The sequence below is a fragment of the Rhincodon typus genome, chromosome 4, assembly GCF_021869965.1.
Source record: "Rhincodon typus isolate 14 chromosome 4, sRhiTyp1.1, whole genome shotgun sequence".
Taxonomy (NCBI): domain Eukaryota; kingdom Metazoa; phylum Chordata; class Chondrichthyes; order Orectolobiformes; family Rhincodontidae; genus Rhincodon; species Rhincodon typus.
The window spans coordinates 68,211,141-68,233,521 of NC_063335.1; the positions used below are offsets into that span (position 1 = coordinate 68,211,141).

At 41.4% G+C, this 22,381-nt stretch overlaps 1 protein-coding gene across 2 annotated transcripts in view; it reads right to left on the minus strand.

Moving 5' to 3' along the window:
* Positions 1-22,381, minus strand: part of mapre2 (microtubule-associated protein, RP/EB family, member 2) — an 87,359-nt gene that overhangs the window by 35,809 nt on the left and 29,169 nt on the right. For both annotated transcript variants that reach the window (XM_020531140.2, XM_048595455.1), the window contains exon 2: positions 5,708-5,835. In XM_020531140.2, coding sequence (XP_020386729.1) covers positions 5,708-5,828 — 121 coding nt within the window. In that variant the 5' untranslated portion in view covers positions 5,829-5,835. The remainder of the gene's footprint in view (positions 1-5,707; positions 5,836-22,381) is intronic.

Below are 22,381 nucleotides of genomic sequence, written 5' to 3' on the forward strand. Positions count from 1 at the left end.
TAATGTGGTATACTGCATCCGCTGTACCTGTTGTGGCCTCCTCTACATCGGGGAAACCAAGCGGAGGCTTGGGGACCACTTTGCAGAACACCTACGCTCGGTTCGCAATAAACAACTGCACCTCCCAGTCACGAACCATTTCAACTCCCCCTCCCATTCCTCAGACGACATGTCCATCCTGGGCCTCCTGCAGTGCCACAACGATGCCACCCGAAGGTTGCAGGAACAGCAACTCATATTCCCCTTGGGAACCCTGCAGCCCAATGGTATCAATGTGGATTTCACAAGCTTCCCTCCCCCTACCGTATCCCAAAACCAGCCCAGCTCATCCCCACCTCCCTAACCTGTTCTTCCTCCCAACCAGCCCCTCCTCCCAACTCAAGCTGCACCCGCATTTCCTACCTACTAACCTCATCCCGCCCCCTTGACCAGTCCAGGGAGGACGGACAGACTATCTCCTCCCTACCTACACGCACCTTTACTGGCTCCATCCCCGCCTCTTTGACCTGTCTGTTTCCTCTCCACCTATCTTCTATCCACCGCCCCCTCTCTATTTATTTCAGAACCCCCTTCCCCTCCCCCTTTTCTGATGAAGGGTCTAGGCCCGAAACATCAGCCTTCCTGGTCCTATGATGCTGCTTGGCCTGCTGTGTTCATCCAGCTCTACACCTTGTTATCTCAGATTCTCCAGCATCTGCAGTTCCTACTTTCTCTGCCATTTCTCTGCCCAACTTTGCAACTGATCTATACTCTGCATATCCTTTGATATCCTACCTCACTATCCACAACTCCAGTTTTCATGTCATCTGCAAATTTCTTAATGAGAAATTTCCTCCAAATATATATGTTACAAACAGCTTCCAGCACTGATCCCTATGGAACACCACAAGTCACACACTAAGTCAGAAAAACACCCCTCTGCCTCCTACGGCAAAGCCAATTTTGTTTCAAACAGCCACTCCCTGTCTAATTTATTAAGTTCCTGCCTAATACCATTGTAATTAGCCTTTCCCCAAATTAGCATTTTCACCTGAGGACCAATCTTATCCCTAGCCATATCACATCTTCAAAGCTGATGTATGACCACTGTTCCCAAAATGCTTCCCTACTGAAATTCTGATCACCTGGCCAGGCTCCATTACCCATTATAAAAGGTCTAGTTCGACTATCTATGCAGTGTTTCAAAAAAATTCTCCATGTTGCACCTAATAAATTCTGTCCCATCTAAGCCCCTTGCACTAAGGGTGTCCTTGTCAGCATTAGTGAAATTAAAATCACCCACGACATCAAGTCTGTTCGTAGAATCCCAACGGTGTGGAGCAGGCCATTTGGCCCATCAAGTCTACACTGACCCTCTTAAAAACATTCCATCTAAACCCACCCTCCTACCTCTATCCCTGTAACCCTACATTTCGTATGACTAATCCACTTAGCCTGCCCATCTGGGACACAATGGGAAATTTAGCATGGTCAATCCACCTAACATGCATGTCTTCGGATTGGAAACCCATGCAGACATGGGAAGAATGCATAAACTCCACAGACAGTCACCTGAGGGTGGAATCAAACCCACGTCCCTGGCACTGTGAGGCAGCAATGCTAACCCCACTGCATGTTTCTTAATTCTTTCCCTTATCTGCTTACATGTCGCTCTTCTATCTCCTGCTGGCTATTGCGAGACCTACAATATAACCCTGTCATAATGATGACTGCATCGCCACACCCAACCCCATTTCTGACCCACCACAAATTTGTCTGCAGCTTCTGAAAACAGAAGCTGACTGCTGTGAAAAGATTGATGCACAATGAAAGAACTGTCAGAATGGAAGTACGAATCTGCAGCATTCTCAAATGTGGAGCTCCCTTCTTCTTTCGGAAGTAAAGCAGCAGTGGAAATGTGCAAGATTGATTTTCTGAGGAATGGCACAGTTTGAGTTTCACTATACAGTCTATTTTTACACTGCTCACCTGAACACAATTGTCTGACATAAAGGAGAATTCTCACTCTTATACTGCTTTTCTGTCCTAAATCTGGAATGTTTAAATATTTGGAGGGAAAAAAAAAATCAGGTAGGAATAGGTTTAAATGAAACCAAAACCAAACACCACAATGCTACAAACCAAAACCAGGGAGTCTCATTCTGCTTTGTTCTGAACAGTCTGATCCTGAGAGTCATAGAGCTGTACAGCAGGGAGACAGACCCTTTGGTCCAACTTGTCTATGCTGACCAGGTATCCCAAATTACTCTAGTCCCATTTGCCATGTGTGGGCTAAATCCCTCCTAAACCCTTCCTATTCATATCCCCATCCAGATACCTTTTAAAAGTTGTAATTGTACCAGCCTCCACCACCTCCTTTGGCAGCTCATTCCGTACAACATCGTCCGAGTGAAAAAGCTGCTCCATATATCCCTTTTTAGAATCTTACCCCTCTCATCTTAAACCTTTGCCCTCTCGTTCTGGACTCCCCTATCCTAGGGAAAAGACTATTCACCTTATTTGCTCCCCTTATGAATTTATAAACCAGGATCACCCCTCAGCCTCCGACGCTCCAGGGAAAATAGCCCCAGCCTATAGCTCAAACTTTCCAACCCTGGCAATATCTTCGTAGATCTTTTCTGAAACCTTTCAAGTTTCACAACATGCTTCCTATAGCAGAGAGACCAGAACTGCATGCAGTATTCCAACAGGGGCCTAACGAATGACCTGTACGGCCACAACATGACCTCCCAACTCCTATACTCAATACACTGACAAATAAAGGCAAACACACCAAACATCATCTTCACTACTCCCAGCATCTGTGGAGGAGAAAACAGAGTTAACGTTTCGGGTCCGGTGACCTTTCCTCAGAACCCAGACCCGAAATGTTAACTGTTTTCTCCTCCACAGATGGTGCCAGACCTGCTGAACTTTTCCAGCACCTTTGTTTTTGTTCCTGATTTACAGCATCCGTAGTTCTTTTGGTTTTTATCTTCACTATCCTGTCTCCACTTTCAAGGAACTATGAACCTGCGCTCCAAGGTCCCTTTGCTCAGCAACACTCCCAGTTACCATTAAATGTACAAGTCCCACCCTGATTTGGCAAACCAAAAAAAGTGTGCACCTCACATTTATCCAAATTAAACTCCATCTGCCACTGCTCAGTCTATCGACCCACATGATTAAGGTCCCATTGTACTCGGAGGTAAACTGCTTCGCTGTCCACCAATTTTTGTGTCACCTGCAAACTTACTAACCATACCTCCTACGTTCAAATTCAAATCATTTATATAAATGAGAAAACAGTGGAGGCAGCACTGATCCTCGTGGCACACCACTGGTCACAGGCCTCCAATCTATAAAGCAACCCTCTACCACCACCCTCTGTCTCATGCCTTTGAAACAGTTGTGTATCCAATGGCTAGTGTTCCACATGATCTAACCTTGCTAACCAGTCACGGAACCTTGTTGAATGCCTTATTGAAGTCCATATAGACAACATCCACCGCTCTGCCTTTAATCAATCTTCTTCACCACTTCTACAAAAAACTCAAACAACTGCTTTTTGTCAGTTATATAAAATGATTTGGATGTGAACATAGGAGGCATGGTTAGTAAGTTTGCAGATGACACCAAAATTGGAGGTGTAGTGGACAGCCAAGAAGGTTACCTCAGAGTCAAATAGGTCCTTGATCAGATGGGCAGGTGGGCCAAGGAATGGCAGATGGAGTTCAATTTAGATAAATCTGAGGTACTGCGTTTTGGAAAGGCAAATCAGGGCAGGGCTTATACATTTAATGGTAAAGGTCCTGGGGAATGTTGCTGAACAAAGATCTTGGAATGCAGGTTCATAGTTCCCTGAAAGTGGACATGCAGGTAGACAGGATAGTGAAGGTGGCGTTTGGTATGCTTGCCTTTAATCGGTCAGTACATTGACGGCATGTACAGCTGTACAGGACACTGGTCGGGCCACTTTTGGAATACTGTGTTCAGTTTTGGTCTCTTTGCCATAGGAATGACGTCAGGAAACTTCAAAAGGGTTCAGAAAAGATTTACAAGGATGTTGCCAGGGTTGGAGAGCTCGAGTTGTCAGGAGAAGTTGAATAGGCTGCGGCTATTCTCCCCTAGAGCATTGGAGGCTGAGGGGTGACCTTATAGAGGTTTAAGGTCATGAGGGGCGAAGATAGGGCGAATAGCCAAGGTCTTCCCCCCGGAGTAGCGGTGTCCAAAACTGGAGAGCACAGGTTTAAGGTGAGCAGGGAAAGATTTAAAAAGGGATCGAAGGGTCAACTTTTTCACACAGAGGGTGGTGTGTGTATGCAATGAACTGCCAGAGGATGTGGTGGGATATGGTATAATTGCAACACAAAAAGCATCTGGATGGGTATATGAATAGAAAAACTTTGGAGCGATATGGGCCAAATGCTGGCGAATGGGACTAGATTAATTTAGGGTAACTGGTTGGCATGTACGAGTTGGACCAAAGGATCTGTTTCCATGCTGTACAAATCTACAATTATGACTCTAAGTTAGAGAGACAATTTCCCACGCACATAGCCATGTTGACTATCCCTAATCAGTCCTTGCTTTTCCAAATACATGTAAACACCGTTCCTCTGGAACCCATCCAACAACTTGGCCACCACTGATGTCAGGCTCACTGGTCCATAGTTCCCTGGCTTTTCCTTACCACCTTTCTTAAATAGTGGCACAACGTTAGTCAGTCAATCTTCAGTCTTCTGGCACCTCACTTGTGGCTATCGATGATACAAATATCTCAGCAAGGGTGCCAGCAATTACTTCCCTCACTTCTCAGAATTCTAGGGTACACTCGATCAGGTTCCAGGCATTTATCCATTTTTAATATTTTCAGCTACCCCTCCTCTGTAATTTGGACATTTTTCAAGATGTCGCTATTTATTTCCCCAGGTTCTATCTTCCATATCCTTCTCCACAGTAAACATTGATGCAAAATACTGGATTAGTATCTTTCCCATCTCCTGCGGTTCCACATGTAGACACCTTGTGATCTTTAAAGGGGCCCTATTCCCTCCACAGTTAATCCTTTGTCCTTAATGTATTTGTAGAATCTCTTAGGATTCTCTTTAACCCTATTTGCCAAAGGTATCTCATGTCCCCTTTTTGCACTCCTGATTTCTCTCAAGTATACTTCTACTGCCTTTATCCTCTTCTAGGGATTCACTTGATCCCTGCTGTCTATACCCGACACGTGTTTCCTTCTTATTCTTGACAAAAATCTCAATTTCTCTAGTCATCTAGCATTCCCTACACCTACCAACAGGAAAACACTGTTTCTGGACTCTCGTGGTCTAACTTTTGAAGGCTTCCCATTACCTGTGAATATCCATCCCCAATCAACTTTTGAAAGTTCTTGTCTAATACTGTCAACCTCTAGATTCAATGATTTCCATTTTGCACCAAGGTTTAATATTCAATTTAACTATACCAAGAGTGAGCACTAAGTTTATAATGAATATTCACGTGAGCAACATTCTTTAAGTATTCCAAATATACTACGTCAACATTAAATAATTCCTAAACAAAGCGCAATGATTAGCATTTTACTTTATGAATGCATGCTTCACCTATTATGAAATAATAGTCAGAGACCACACATAACAAGCTCCAAATGTTGAGCTTATCACCACCATATAAAAAAAGCATATTTAAAATGGGATTTCTTTTTAAGAGATTTCATTCTTACCTGAGCAAAGCTGTTCAATTTTTGTGTAGTTTAAACATACTGTGTCATTTATCCAGGCCATAATGTCATGCCTGCTCATGTTCTCACTAGTTACTGATGTCGAATACACATTAACAGCCATTCCCCAGCTGAAAAATAATTTCATAATACAAAGTTAATCGTGAATTAAATATGTTCAATATAATCTGCATTAAATATTTTGTTTACTCTTAGCTCCCCAACGACTTTCACTCAACTGGGAGACAAATACATGTTAAAAAATTGCATAAGCAACATTTTGCTGCGTCACAAATGATAGATGGCAATGAGACACTGCATCGAAATTGTTTAAGAAAGCAGTATGCATCCAGTTAAAAGCTGAAAATTAACTGTATTATCTTGCATTTTCCAAGAGGTTTTAACTTTCACAATAACGATTTCGCAATGGAATGAAAAGGTTATTCAGTCCGTTATGTATTCATATTTCAAAGATCACAAACAAGCATTATTATGCCCATTTCTTCACTACATATCAATGAAAATTAATTGACACTCATTTGCACATCACAACTGGCTGATTTATTTTCACAGATGAGAATTTGTTTGTCCTAAAAAAAAAGCACAGCATAATCAGATTTGCTGAATTATTTGTTATCCAAGTTCATCCCTGTATTTTGTAATTTCATTACCAGCCATTTTTTAATTCCGTCAGAATTTTTAGTTTTGAAGGAATTAAACAGTAAGTAATTCCTTTGCTGGAAGCTCCTTTACATAATAATTGGTGCGGGACATACAAAGTCAGATGTCTTTCCGTGCTTGAGCTTCAATAATGTTATTCTCCAGTTCCAAATGTTTTCTAATCAACACACTCGGATTAATGACACACTTCTGGAGCACATGGGACATGAACCCAGACCTCCTGTCTCAAAAGGTAGGGATACCACCACTGTACTACAACACCGCCTCCTTGTACTCCAGTTCTATGCTTAACACTCCAAAACCAAGAACCCTTAATATTATTACTAGGGGAAGTAACAGCTTGGTGGTATTTCCGCTAGACTATAAATCCAGAAACTTAACTAATGTTCTGGGGACCTGGGTTTGAATCCTGGCATGGCAGATGGTGGAACTTGAATTCAATAAAAATTTCTGGAATTAAGAATCCACTGATGACCACGTAATCATTGTCAATCATCAGAAAAACCTATGAGGCTCACTAATGTCCTTCAGGGTTTGACAACATGCGACTCTAGACCTACAGCATCGTGGTTGACTTTTAACTGCCCTCTGAAATGATTGAAGAAGCCACTCAATTGCACTAACTGCTACGAAGCCTCAATGAAGAAATTAAATCTGCAAAAAGATGACCCTTACTAACATCTGGGGGCTCGTGCCAAATTTGGGAGAACCGTCTCACAGACTACTCAAGTAATAGCTTTACATAGTCAGTCATACTCTCAGAATCATATCTCACGGATGTCCCATCCTGGGCATGTCCTGCCCCACCAACAAGACAGACCCACCAGAGGTGGTGAAGCAGTTGTATACAGAGTCAGGAGGAAATTGACTTGGGAGTCCTTAACATTAACCTGAAGCCATGACACTTCGGACTCAAACATGGACAAGGAAACCTCCTGCTGATTACCACATACCATACCTGATGTATCAGTACTTCACGTTGAATAGCGCTTGGGAGGAAGCACTGACGCTGGTAAGGGTGCAAAATGTACTCTTGGTGGGGGATTGTGACATCCACCATCAAGAGTGGTTTGGCAGCAGTACTACATTCAGGTCCTAGCCTAGGCTGCTAGATTGAATTTGCAGCAGGTGGCGAGGGACCCTATAGAGAGGGGCAAAAACATACATGACCTCATCTTTGCCGGCTGCAGATGCAGCTGCCCATGACAGTACAGGTAGTTCTGCTATAATGTGCGTTTCATTAACATAAATTGGCTGTAACACCACTGATGAATAGTGAGCTCTGTTTGGATAATGCAAACTTTCTACAGGTATAGTGATCTTTCTACAGCAATTTCCTTAATGCGTGAGTTTCTACGGCAACTTTCAATAGCGCAAGGTCACACAAATACGCAACTATCGCATTATAAGAGAAGTATCTGTATCAGCAAGAATGACCAACACACAGTCCCTGTGGAGACAAAGTCCCACCCCCACATTGAGAATGCCCTCCATGTTGTGTGGCACTATCGTGTTAAATGGGACAGACTTTGAACAGATTTGGCAATTCAAGACTGGGCATTCATCAGGTACCGTGGGCCATCAACAGCAGAACTACTCAAACACAGTCTGCAATGTCATGGCCTAGCGATTCCCCTCTTACAATCATTACTCTCAAGCCAGGGGATCAATCCAGGTTCAATGGAAATTGCAGCGGCAGGAGGCATACCAAAAACTTAGGTGTCAGCCTGATAAAGCTACCAAACATGGCTACATGCATGCCAAACCACATAAGCATGGAACAGACAAAGCTAAGTGATCGCACAATGAACTGATCAGATCTGAGCTCTGCAGTCCTGCATATCCAGTCATGAATGGGGGTGGACAATTAAACAACTCACCAGAGGCAGCAGTGGCTCCACAAATATCCCCATCCTCAACGATGGAAGAGTCAACACATTAGTGCAAAAGATAACATTTGCAGTAATCTTCAGCAGACGTGCCGAGTGAATGATCCGTCTCAGACTTCTCCAGTGGTATCCAGCATCACAAATACCAATCTCTGTCCAAATCAATTTATTACATGCGATATCAAGAAATGGTTGGAGGCACTGGATACTGCAAAGGCTATGGGTCCTGAAAACATTCCAACAATAGTACTGAAGACTTGTGCTCCAGAACTAACTAAACTCTTCTAGTAAAATTAGAACACTGGCATCCACCCAACATTTTAGAACCTTTAATTAAAAATGAAATTATAAACAGAAGTTAAATAGTTATTTGATTAGAATATATTTATAAGCAGCCAAATTAAGTTTCAGAATGAACATTTTGCACAACAAACCTGAGGTTGTCTCAGAGGGAATGGCAGAAATGATGGACAGAGAAATGTCGTGAATATGATACAAATGGACATTCAAAGTTTTTTGACAAAATGTCAAATAATATTGCTAATTTTACTATTTTAAGGAAATACATTATTGGAGAAAGTGGGTTATATGGAAGTATAGAATTGGGAGTTATAGACAGTTTCGCAATATTTTGAGCTGTCAGTGTCCCATAGGATCCTGTCCACTGCATAAGTCAATGAATTGGTTTGTTCTACGATTTGTAGCCTAGAGTCCCTGTCAGGCCTGTGAAAGTTGCAGTGGATTGATGTGTTCATATGACCAATAACTCTAAAGTGGAGGCTGTAGTCAAAAGCCTGCCTTTTACCAAAAAAAAAGGTTAAAAATTGATTTTTTCCCCCCAATACAAAGTAAGTGGTATAATATGATACGATAAAAAGGGAAGGGCACATACGAAACGGTGAATTTCTGCTCAGCAACTGTAAAAAAAGCCTCCAAAAACCACTGAAAAGCAGACAAATAAAGGATTTTGTTTTGGAGTTTCTATGACATATCTCGGCTTTCTGTGACTTTGGTTCTCAAATACCATGTTCCTAGAAGGTTTTAATTATCATTTCAATCAAATATTGAGATTTTACAAAGCTCACCAAAGGTGCCATAAGAAGTTAGTGTCTGAAAACTAAATGTTTAATCAAAACCAAAATAAATCCAGGCAGAGAGATAATTTAACACTGTAAAAAATAAGTTGTGTACTCCAACAGTTATCAATGGAGCATTTCCTCTACAAAACCCAAATGCTGTATTTAATGCTAAATATTTTAACAAAAAGGATCTATTTTTATTAAGATTAAACATTCCTCTTTTGGGTGCAGCCATGAAGTCTGCAATCACCTTGTAATTCACCAACCGGATGAAACCATTGCTAAAAATTAACCCAATTAAGGGGGCACAGCGAGAATTCAAAAAATATTTTGACTAGAAAAAAAAACCACTATAATTAAGATAAATAAAACTCCTCTTTATCAAGTAAAAGAAAATCTGCGTTCTGACATTCTCTTCCTCCACCCACTTCCAGTGTTTGGAACATTGGGGACAGTTAATTTGTTTGATGCGACAAGCAAGTCCAAAAATGACAAATGGGATGTATAAGAACACAAAAAAAATCGAGTGACTCTTCAGTTAGGACAAAAAAAAAAGGAAAAAAACTCAGTTGCAAGAGAGACAATACAAATAAAAACTTGTGTGTTGTTCAGAATTAACAAACTTAAGAGTTCATACTCGAGGGAAATCATGAGGGTGAAAAGGGGATATGGGATAGCTTTGGCAGATAAGGTTAAGGAGAAAACTAAAAGGGATTCTACAAATACATCAAGGACAAAATGGGTAACTAGGGAGAGAATTGGGCCCCTTACAAGATCAGCAAGGCTGCTTAAGTGTGGAACCACAGGAAATGGGGCAAGATACAAAACCAGTGCAGTGTTTACTGTGGGGAAGAATATGAAAGTTAGAAAACTTGGAAATAAATATCTTGAAAGTGTCCACTTAAAAGTGGTGGTGCTGGATATCTTTACGCATAAAAGGTGGATAAATCCTCAGGACCTGATCAGCTGTACCCCAAAACCTTGTGGAAAGCCAGGGAAGTGATTGCTGGGCCCTTTGCGAAGGTATTTGCATCATCGATAGCCATAGGTGTGGTTCCAGAAAACTGGTGGTTGGCTAACATGGTGCCACTATTTAAGAAAGGTGGCAAGGAAAAGCCAGGAACCTTAGACCGGTAAGCCTGACGTCAGGTGGTAGACAAGTTGTTGTAGGGGATTCTGAGGGACAGGATTTACATGTAGTTGGAAAGGCAAGGACTGATTAGGGATAGTCAACATGGCTTTGTATGGGAAATCGTGTCTCTCTAACTTGATTGAGATTTTTTGAAGTGACAAAGAAAATTGATGAAGACAGAGCAGTGAAGTGATCTTTATGGATTTCAGTAAGGGGTTCGACAAGGTTCCGCATGGTAGACTGGTTAGCAAGGTTAGATCAAATGGAATACAGGAAAAATTAGCCATCTGGATAGAAAATTGCCAGGTAATGTAAGAGACAGACAGTTGCTTTACAGGCTGGAGGCCTATGGCCGACGATGTGCCACAAGGATCATTGCTGAGTCCACTGCCTTTTCTCATTTTTTTTTTGGCAACAACACAACAAAGGGCAACAACACACTGCAGCAACACGGAACTACACCAAGAGGAGGAGGAATACACCTCTTCCATGTGTTCAAGGATAATGGATATCCAAAGAACTGGGTCAGGAGATGCCTACAGGAACAGCATCAGAAAGATTCTACACGCCCCGACACACTCATCACACTACCCTACATCAGGAACACGTCAGAACTCACCACAAGACTTCTACGACCGCTGGGTATCAGAGTGGCACACAAGCCCACATCAACCCTACGACAAGTGCTCACCCGAACTAAAGACCCACTCCCCGCCGTGGACAGGACCAATGTCATCTACAAAATCCCCTGCAGAGACTGCGAGAAACACTACAATCGGACAAACAGGAAGGAAACTAACAACAAGAGTACATGAACACCAACTGGCTACAAAAAGACACGATCAATACCCACTCATCTCAATCCACATGGACAAGGAGAACCACGACTTCGACTGGGACCGGGCTAGGCAGAGACAAGCACGAGAATTCCTAGAAGCATGGCACTCCACGAAGCAGGCTATTAATAAACACATTGAACTCGACCCCATATACATTCCACTACGGAGGAAACCCGGAAGTGAGGCAATCCATCGCAACGGACCCCAGAGTTTAAAAACAGGCGGGAAAACACACCGACGCTTCATCAGAGGCTGCACTGAGGATGTTACCCAGCACGGTAACGAAACGTCTGCGGAACAACAAACCAGCTCGGCGAGCCAACCAACCTCAACACCCACAACCCGAGCTACAGATCTACTCCAAAACCTTAGATCTTTAACATTTGAACACATACTTCATTTTGAAAGGAAAGGCATTTTCTTTTGATCCCTCCTGGCAGCACTCACCCATGGTGAAACTGTCCTTTATGTTGGTAGTGGCTGGTACAACCACAGGCAGCAGTGGGTCAGTGGTTAGCACTGCTGCCTCACAGCGCCAGGGACCCGGGTTCGATTCCACCCTCAGGTGACTGTCTGTGTGGATTTCCACTGGGTGCTCCGGTTTCCTCCCACAGTCCAAAGATGTGCAGGCTAGGTGGATTGGCCATGCTAAATTGCCTGTAGTGTTTAGGGATGTGTAGATTGGGTGGGTTATGCAGGATGGGTTTGGGTGGGATGATCTGAGGGACAGTATGGACTTGTTGGGCCAAAGGGCCTGTTTCCACACACAACTTCCATGCTTTTGTACACCATATCCTTGTTAATAAAGCCAAGGAAGTTGTATACTTTATTAGCTACACAGTCAACTTGTTCTGCCACCTTCAATGACTATACACGAGTCTCTCTGTTCCTGAACCCCACTTTAGAATTATAGCTTGTCTCCAAATTCTCCTGAAATGAAGCACCTCACACTGATTTGCATTAAATTTCACCTGCCACTTGGCTGCCTGCTATTTCACAAATTTCATGTATCCTTTTGAAGATCTACACTGTTCGTAGTTTTCCAAAGTTTCAGATCATCAACATATTTTGTGCTTGTGCCCGTGCCCGTGCCCGTAGCCCAGGGCATTCCAATATTTGTGCTGCTGCAATCTATAAATTATCCATGAACTATTCTGCTGTGCTTCCTGACAGTCAATTTTGTATCCATGTTTCTGCTGTTCTATTTAATCCACGAGCTTGAATTTTGCTTCCAAGTCTATTCTTCAGAATTTCATTAAATGCTTTTTGTATATTCATGTACCACACTATATCTATCAGTTCTCTGCTAACCAAAATCATCTCCAGCTAGCTAGTTAAGCATAATATGCCCTTAGGAAATTAGCCCTCATTTTCCTCAACAGTACCTGCATTATCATTTTTTGAAGCTTCCCAAATAAGCTTAAACTGACTGCCTAGTTGTCAGGCTTATTACATTCTTTTATAAGCAAGGACGTAACGTCTGCAATTTTTCAATTCTCTGGTACCATCTGAGACTTGAAAACATTGCCATAGCCTTCATAATTCACTCACATTCCTTGGATGCATCCCATCCTGGTTCTTATTAATTTTAAAGGAGGCAGCCTACCAATATCTCCTGCTGATGAAGGTTTTAAAACCTTCAAGAGTCTGAATTACCTCCTCTTTCATCAGGACTTGCTTAGCAACTTTTTCCTTCGTAAAAGCAGATGCAAAATATTCATTGACTATGACAGCTACGCCCTCTGCCTCCACGTGCAAGTTCCTTTTCAATCATTAAATCGGCCCTGTTTGTAGGCTTACTTTAAAACAAAACTTCTTTAAAAACTCTTTCATAAAGATGTGGGAGTCACTAGCCGGATGAACACAAATGCCCTGGAGAATGTGTTGATGAGTTGTCGTCTTGAACTACTGCAGCTGATGTAGGTACACCCACAGTGTTTTTAGTACAGGAGTTCCACAATTTTTACCCAGCTACACTGAAGGAACAGTGATATAGTTCCAAGTCAGGATGGTGTTGCTTGGAAGGGAACTTGCAGGACAGTGGCGCTCCCATTCGTCTTCTGCCCTAGCCTTTCTAGGAGTACAAATCACAGGATTGTAAGATGCTGTGAATTGCTGGAGTGCATCTTGCAGCAAGTACACACAGCTACCACCATGATTCATTGGTGGAAAGAGTGAGTAATAAAAGGTGGTAGATGGGTGCAAATCAAAGGGGATGCTTTGTCCTGGATGGTGTTGAGCTTTGAAGCCTAGTTTATCCAGACAAGTGGAAAGCATTCCATCACACTCCTGACTTGTTTATTATGAATGATGAACACTGCTTGTGATTTGGAAAGGGAATTAAATTGCTGCAGAACTTATAAACTGTATGACTACAGAAGATCTATGTCCAAATCAGTTTCTGATCAAAGATAATCACCAAGATGTTGATGACAGTAGCTTCAGTGTTCGTTATGATATTGAATCCTATGGGGAGATGGTTCAATTTTTTCTTGCCAGTGACGGTCATTAAATGGCACTAGTGTAGCAGGAATGTTGTCTGCCACTTATCAGCTGAAGCCTGAACTGATCAGTTTTTGCTGCACTCAAACATGGACTGCGTCAGTATCCGAGGAATCACAAATGTCACTGAACAGTGCACGATCAAATTTCTTGACTTCTGACCTTATGATTAAACAAAAAAATCATTTGATGAAACAGCTGAAAAATAGTTTGACCAAATAATTCTTAGGTGTTGCTGCAGCGATATGCAGGAGTGAAATATCTGACCTCCAACAAGCACAACCAGGTGTCAACAAGGTGTAGAGCTGGATGAACACAGCAGGCCAAGCAGCATCAGAGGAGCAGGAAGGCTGATGTTTCGGGCCTAGACCCTTCTGAATGTTGTCTTGATGTCAAGAGTGGTCATTGTGACCTCACCTCTTGGTGTTCTTTTATCCATATTTGTGATGAGGTTCATTGTATGCCAATAGAAGATCTTCCCCTTTACGTTAGCTGCCAATTTCTTTTCATGCTTTCTTATTTAGCTTTTCCAAATTTGGTTTTTCACTTTCCCCTCAACCTTCTAGATTCAACCTAGATTGTAGTTGTATTATTCACCAGCCCACTGTCCCCACTCCGAGTCAAACTTAATCTTCTATCACTTAAGGGTCTCTGGATTTGTTTGCCCTACCTTTACACTTTGTAGCAATATGCCAAACTGTGTGAGAAATAACCCATGAAGGGAGCCCACAATCAAGTTACTGTTTTGCCAGTCATCCTCGGATACCCAGATCCATTCTCAGCCCATTGAAGTTTGCTCCCACCTGGTTGATTTTCTAACTCTGCATTGTTCCTTGCCCTTTTCCATTTTCAAATGTTTTATTACAAAGAACCCTACAAAATGTTTCCCTGTAAAATGTACGGCTGAGCTTTTAAATGAATACTTTGCATCTACTTTGAGCAAGGGAGGTATTTGCTAGCTTGGGCGTGGCGGAAGGAGGAAATTCAATCACTAGAAAGGGCTTAAAATTGATAAGACGGTAATTTTGGATAGACTATCTGTACTTAATGTTGACAAGACACAAACTGAGTGAGATTCCTCCAGAAATACTGACAGAAGTAAGTTGTTATGCCTCACCAGGGTAGTGTGCTGGAAATCAAGACCTACTATTTGCAGGTCATCTCAAAAGTTAAAGATTTTATCAAACTATGTAAAATTCCCAATTTAGATGTCATATATACTGAGGTTAACAGAAAACATGGACGAGGTTTCTGTACTTCACAAGAATATTTTTTGAACAAAGAAATAGTTGTCCTTTTATGGTTAGAATCTATGAATTGATAGTTCATGGATAATAGCTAATAGTTAAAACTCTAACCCCCTTCTCACTTCAACATACAAATACAGTCAATAATCTTTAAAAAAATTGGTGTTTTGGATAGAGGGAGAAAATACAGGAAATTTCTGCAGTGGCATCAGTCCTCAGGATTTGATGGCATATTCCTTTTTTTATTTCCCCAAGTCCTTCAGTTCTGATTTTTTTTCCCCCTTCAAATTTGTTCTCTTCTTCACAGGAGACACAGTGACCGCTTTTCAAAATTATGAAGTCTCTGACCTATTGGTTAAAAACAAGTTTGCATCAGCTGGTGATTTTTTTTGGGGCGGGGGGGGGGTGGTGGCAAGCGGAGAAAATAAACAGGTTTTGTTCAGACTTTTACTACTTTCCTGGAGAAAGGCATCACCTTCCCTTTCAGCATTGTAGCAGCCTCCTAACTGCTAAAAACAGCTAGATTGCTAACTTGGCCAAACTGCAAGGGACGCTGGGTACATTGACCAAGTAAAATTCTAAAGTCACAAAACCTACAGACCTGACAGGGCAAATACCCAGGTGCTAATGATATTAGCATAATTTCAAAGGCAATAGTTATCCTGGAGACATATCGCCAGCAACTGATCTCCCCAAACAAACAAGGGCCTAGACAGAAAACCACCGGGTCCTGCTACACAAGGAAACAAACAGTAACATGCCATCCAAATGATTGACACGGTTTCAAACTATTGCAAGTCTTCCTGACTGGCCAATACCATAAAAAGTGCCAGAAAACCATCCAAAAAAGGTATGAAAACAGGGTTCACCTGCAGACCACTCTCTTGGAACCTCAGACCTTCTGAGGAGACCAGGCTGAAGCATGGTCAAGAGAGCACGTGGGCGACAGCAGGGCTGCACAAGAGACTCAAAGTATTGGAAGCTTAAAAGGGTCGAATAGGATTAGAGAGTATTGTTTTGTAGTAAAAGCTACTGTAACTGATTTCCTAATAAAGTTCGCACTGTTTTGCATTGGTACCGGCTTGCCTTTGTAGCGATTTGACTGCATCGATACTGCGGCAAATTCATTCAGAACATTCTGGTTGGAGTTGTCCAACCTGTTTTAAAAAGGAGGAACTAAAAGCGGTCAGAAGGCAGACAGACATCGCTCGCACCCAAAATCTGTTTAGCTACCCAGGAGCAAATCAGATAGTGTTGTCAGGCTGAAAGCTATTGGCATCCATGAATGGACGCAACTGCCTAAAATAATCAGTTACTTGTTGCCAGCCAAATCTCATTTCATATACACACCCCTGGTCTGCAAAGTTTCCCAAAGCTTGAACAAAGCAGCAATGTAAACAGTGCAGTATATTTCTGTAACTTTTCTGTTATTAAAAAAAATACAAAATTTCCTTAGGTCATTTGTTTATTAAATAATCCTTTTCCCAATTCAGTCCATCATCAGAAATTACAGTAAAAATAAAACATGTGGTCTTTAGTGTGTGAAAATTGCAGACACCTGGCAATTATTTTTCAGTCTTTGTTAGACTGTTGGAGGTAGTGCTAAAATAAATATGTTTCTTTTTGAACAAAGACATAATGGGTAGGCCAAGTAACTACAGGCCAGTCAGTCTAACTTCAGTGGTGAAGAAGCTTACAAAAAATACTTCAGGGCAAAATTAATAACCACACGAACAAATGAGGGATAAAGGAAAACCAGGATAGACGTACAGGAAGTCATATTTGACTAACTTAGGATCTTATCAAGCAGACTGTTGACAGGTTTAGTGAGGGTAATGATGTTGATGTTGTGCACATGGACTTTCAGAGGGCACATTAACAGTATTACACAGACAAGCAAGCTAAGTTAAGAGATCCTGAAATTAAAGGGACAGGAACAACATGCATACAAAATTGGTTGAATGACAGGTGGTTATTCTGCATTTAAAACTCTTTTAATGCTATGCTTCACAAAGGCTTAAATCAGACATAAATGAATTGACCAGACTGTTAAAACAAACTCAAAACTCTGGATCAAGCTAGGGTTAGAGGGTTGGGGTTCGGAAAAAAGTTTGTACTGGAGTTCCCCAGGGGCCTTTGGTTTTCCTAATTTATATTAATGATGTAGATCTTGGAGTATGGGTCCAATTTCAAAACTTGCAGATGATACAAAATTTGAAAGCACTAAAAACTGAGGAGGACATTACAGAACTTCAAAAGTGATACATTTCAGCAGGATTAACAGGGGTAATACAAAGAAGATTCAATTCTAAAAGGTGTGCAGAAGCAAAGGAACCCAATGTACATATGCCCAAGTCATTAAAGGTCACAAGACAAGTTGAGAAAGCATTAACACAGCCCAGAGTATTCCAAGCTTCTTTTTTTAAAAAAAAAAACAGGGGAATATTGTACCAAATCAAGGTGTTTTATTGAACTTACATAAGACACCAGTTCAGCATCAGCTACACCATTACATCCAGTTCTGGGCACAACAATTTAGAAAAGGTGCGAAGAGATTGGAGGAAGTACAAAAGAGGTTAATGAGAATTATCTCAGGGATACGGAGTTTCAGTAAAGAAGATAGACTGGAAAAGTTGTGACCATTTTCATTGGAAAAGAAAAGGCTGAGAATTGGTTTGATAGAAAAATTCAAAAGCAGTGGGAGGTCTGAACTGAATAAATAGAGGGAAATTGCTCACGCATGAAATGATTGAGAGAGTACTTACAGTAATTAGTAAAAGAATCAAAAATAGTAAGGGAAAAACTTTTTTACAAAAGTGATATCGGTCTGGAATACAATTAAGAGTAGCGGCAAGTTTAAGCGAGACATTCAAAACAGAATTAGACACTTATTTGAAAACGAACAATGTAAGAGCTCACGAGAAAAAGGCAGGAGAACTGCATAAGATGAGATGCTCATTTGGAGAGCCGACATAGATGCAATGAGCTGAATGGTCTCCTCCTGTGCTATAACAATTCTGTGACTGTGACAATTGATCTATTTGGCCCATCTCATTCCCAAGAACAAAGGTCTGGAATGCAGAGTTAACGCTGAGTCCAGTGACTGTTCTTCAGAACCAGTTCTGAAGGAGGATCACTGGACTCAAAAAATGTTCTCTCTGCACAGATATTGCCAGACCTGCTGAGTTGCTCCAACAATCTGTTTTTGTTGCAGATTTCCAGCACCTACAATTCTTTTGTTTTATTTTAGTCTAGCAATACCTCCTTTGTCAAAAATTTTCCTGAATGAGGAACTCCTAATCCCCTCTGCCTTTTACACTATCCCAGTTTACACCGGTAAATTAAACTCCCCCATTACAATACATAACTCTTGCACCTCTCATATTCCCTTGTAAGTTAAGCTTGCTAATCCCCCACAGCTTCCAAGCTCAGTCCCCCAAGCCCTCAAAGCCCACTTCTATTTTATTGCCCCAAAATCCAGAACCAGGACTACCTTGGGAGACACACAAACCTGCCTGTTCTTGCCCCAAAGAATTTCTCTCTTCCCATTTTGGCTTGAATTCTTCTCCCCTTGCCTAACCCCTTCCCACCTACATCCATGATTCTTCTGTTACTTTACAGAAGTTTCAGAATTTCTTGTTCACGGGCACCAGCTGCTTCCTTTTTCAATCCTTCTACACATCCATTCCCAATCAAAATGGTCTTGGGGCTCTCCTCTTCCTGGAGAGGAGGCTCAAATTGTGACCAAGCTCATCCTCACTTTGAGCAATTTCTCCTTTAACTGCTCTCACAATCTTTAGATCCAAGGTGTCGTTATGGGTGCCCACATGGGCCCCAATTATGCCTGTCTTTGTGGAGCACATGGGACATTCTTTATTCCAATTCTAATCAAGTACTTTCCCACAACTCTTTCTCTGGTACAATGACATCAGTGCTGCTGCCGTCTCTTATTTTGAATTGAAAAAAAAAATTGATCAATTTTGCTTCTAATTTCCACATTGTTCTCACTTTCACCTGGTCTGAGTCTTACCTTTCCTTTCTTGACATCTGTTTCCATTTTGGGGGCAGGCCGATCACTAATATCCACAACAAACCCACCAACTGCCACAGTTACTTAGATTATAAAGCCTCATGACCTGCTTTCTGTAAAGATTCCATTTCATTCGCCCACTTTGTCACATCTGATCTGATGCTAGTTTTTGCAGGGGCCCTCAGTAATGTCCATTTGCTCTCCCCTCAAATGGAGGATTCCTCACCACCACAGTTGACAGGGCCTTTAGCCATGTCAGACTTTCCACACTTCTGCCTTCAGCTCTTCTCTTCATTCCCACAACACAGATAAGATCCCCTGGTCCTCACATTCCACCCTACAAACATTTGATTCCAAAGGATCATTAGCCATTTCTACCACTTCCAGCAGGATTCCACAAAAATATTCACCACCCCTCCCTTGTCGGCACCGGACAGGGACCATTCTCTCCAGTACACCCTGGTCCACTCCCAATACCCATGTGGCAACTTCGCATACAACGGCAGAAGATGCACTTCACATCTAATCTACAGTATTCACTGCTCAAATGTGGTCTCCTCTTCAACGGGGAGATGATGCAGACTGGGGGACCATTTTGCAGAACATCTATATTCTGTCAACAAAAATGACCTTGAGCTTCAGTTGCCTCTCACTTCAACACTTCATATTCACTGGCCAATGTTTCTGTCTTGGGTCTGCTGTGGAGTTCTAGCAAGGCTCAGCACCAGCTGGAAGAACAGCGCATCATTTTTTGCTTGGGGGCGTTGCAGCCTTCAGAAGTCGATATCAAGTTCAATCACTTTAAAATCTGAACATCATCTTGCACCTACTTTATCCATCCACATACCAGGCTCTGTTATAACATGGGCTGCTTTCAGCACAGTCCATCCATTTTCACCTGCTTATGATCCCCTTTCGTCAACATTTTTCTTTCTCCATGGTCTACTATTATCAATCCCTTTGTCTGCCTAACTGTTATTCTCTGTGGACTCGACCTCTATCTATCTGCTCAATCCTTCCCCCATTTTGGTTGTAAGTTTTTCATGCCAAAGTGCAGATAGATTACAAAGCTGTTTTGGGTCCAGTGATCCTTCTTCACAATTTTGTGTGTATTCTGAAAAAGGGTCACTGGACCCGAAATCTCAACCGTGCTTTCTCTTCTCAATGCTGCCAGACCTGCTGAGTTGCTCCAGCAATTTCTGCTTTTGTTTTTTGCTGATCTTGTATGGCACACTTGACAAATTCACATTAACACTAATTTAAATTTATATACAGTAACCCTAAAATTCACTTAAAATTCACTGCTTTCACAATTATTCTGACCCCAACCAAGACCATGCTATTTTTCACTTTAGTCCTACTGGTCTCTCCCAGTAATCCTTACACCTTGACACTCCTCAGATATTACTTCCTGCTTCAAACACCTGTCATGTTAATTTAACCCACCTCCCAATAACACTAGCTGCCCCTCCCAAAAGAAAACTGGTTCTAGCTCTGATGCAATCTAACCTATACAAGACTCATTTTCCTCTGGAGCTAGCTCCAATGTCCCAGAAATCTAAAAGCACTCTCCTTCTGTACCATCATCCCAAACATACATTCATTTGCTTTATTCTCCTATTTTCACTATCACTGGAACAGAGTGTAATTCAGAGATTACTTCTTTTGACGTCTAACTTAAATAAAATTGCACTTGAGTTGTTAAAAAATAATTCTACACTAGTAATAGCTATGAAATCTGTAGGTTTTTGAAAAAAAACCTAGCAAAGATAGATGAAACATAACAGAATTAGCCATACCACTTAACAGAATCAGAAGTGTGTTATCACACAGAAGACAGACATGTGGCCCATCATACCTGCACCAGCTCATTACCTAGTTACAAACTCCTGCTTTATCCCTGTACCCTTGCATATTTTTTATCCAATTAAACATCCAATGCCCTTTTGAATGCTTCAAATGAAGCTGTCTCTATCACACTTCCAGACAATTCATTCCATACCCTAACTACTTGTTGAGTGAAAAACATTTTTCCTCACTTACCCTTGCTTCTCTCTCAAATCATTTTATCTCTATGCCCTCGTTTCTTTTAGACGCAGGAATATTGCTCCCCATCGAGTCCACTTATGATTTCGAAAGCCTCTGCCAGATCTCGTCTTAGCCTTCTATCCAGGAGAGAAGTCCCAACTTATTCAATCTATCCTCATGACTGAAGTTCCTCATCCATGGAACCACTGTAGTAAACTGCTTCTGCACACTCCAATGCATTCACATCCTTCCTATAATGTGGCACCCAGAACTGGATACAATATCCTAATTGATGTCTAGCAAATGTCATATACAAGATCATGTCACCTCCTTGCTCTTGCACTTGCACTATTCCCCTATTAATAAGGCCAATGACACAGCATATTTTACTGATCATTTTTGTCTACTTCAAGAAATCCTTTAATACGGAAACATATTGTGGACTCATGACTTAGATCATAACAAATGGCATTACACAAGAGATGATCACTGCTGGAAACACAGCTCATCACAACTTTTTTTAAATCAAAAAAATCTGAAGCACTTTCAAAAACGGCGAAGGGCAGCAAACAGAAGAGGGAGACCGTAACAAAATACAGTAAGATATTACTACATTTGGAGAATAGGTAGCTAATTAGCAAGTGAATTTAAATTCGGACACCATACATTTTGGTAGGAAGAATTGAGGGAACATACTTCTTCGATTATCAGTATTTAAATAAAATAAAGGCACAACAGGACCCGGGGCACAAATTAAATAACAATGCAGGTAAGAAAGGATCATGAGAAAAGCTAAAGAAGCATTCTGTAGGAATACAGATTTTTAAAAATAACTGCAAGATTTACATAAGACTTTGGTTCAAACAACTAAGTTATTTTTATGGTTATCTAGGAGTAATGAGTGCGATGCCACAGGATCAGAACTGGGGCCTCAAAGTTCCATAATTTGTATAAAATGGGTTGAATGGACTTGGTATCATTAGCAAATTTGACAAGTAGGAAACGAAGTTAGGAAGAGGACATAAGGAGACTACAAAAGGAAGCAGATTAGGTTACAAGAGTGTACAAAAGGTGTGACAAAAGGAATATAATGGAGAAAATAAATTGTCCATTTTGGCAGGAGGAATTAAACAAAAAGCACTTGAAGAACTAAGCACAGTTCAATTGATGACACTACTTAAAAACGGTTTGAAGATACCAGGGAAAGCATAAAAATATTTACAAGGATTATCAGAGATAGTAGGAACTGC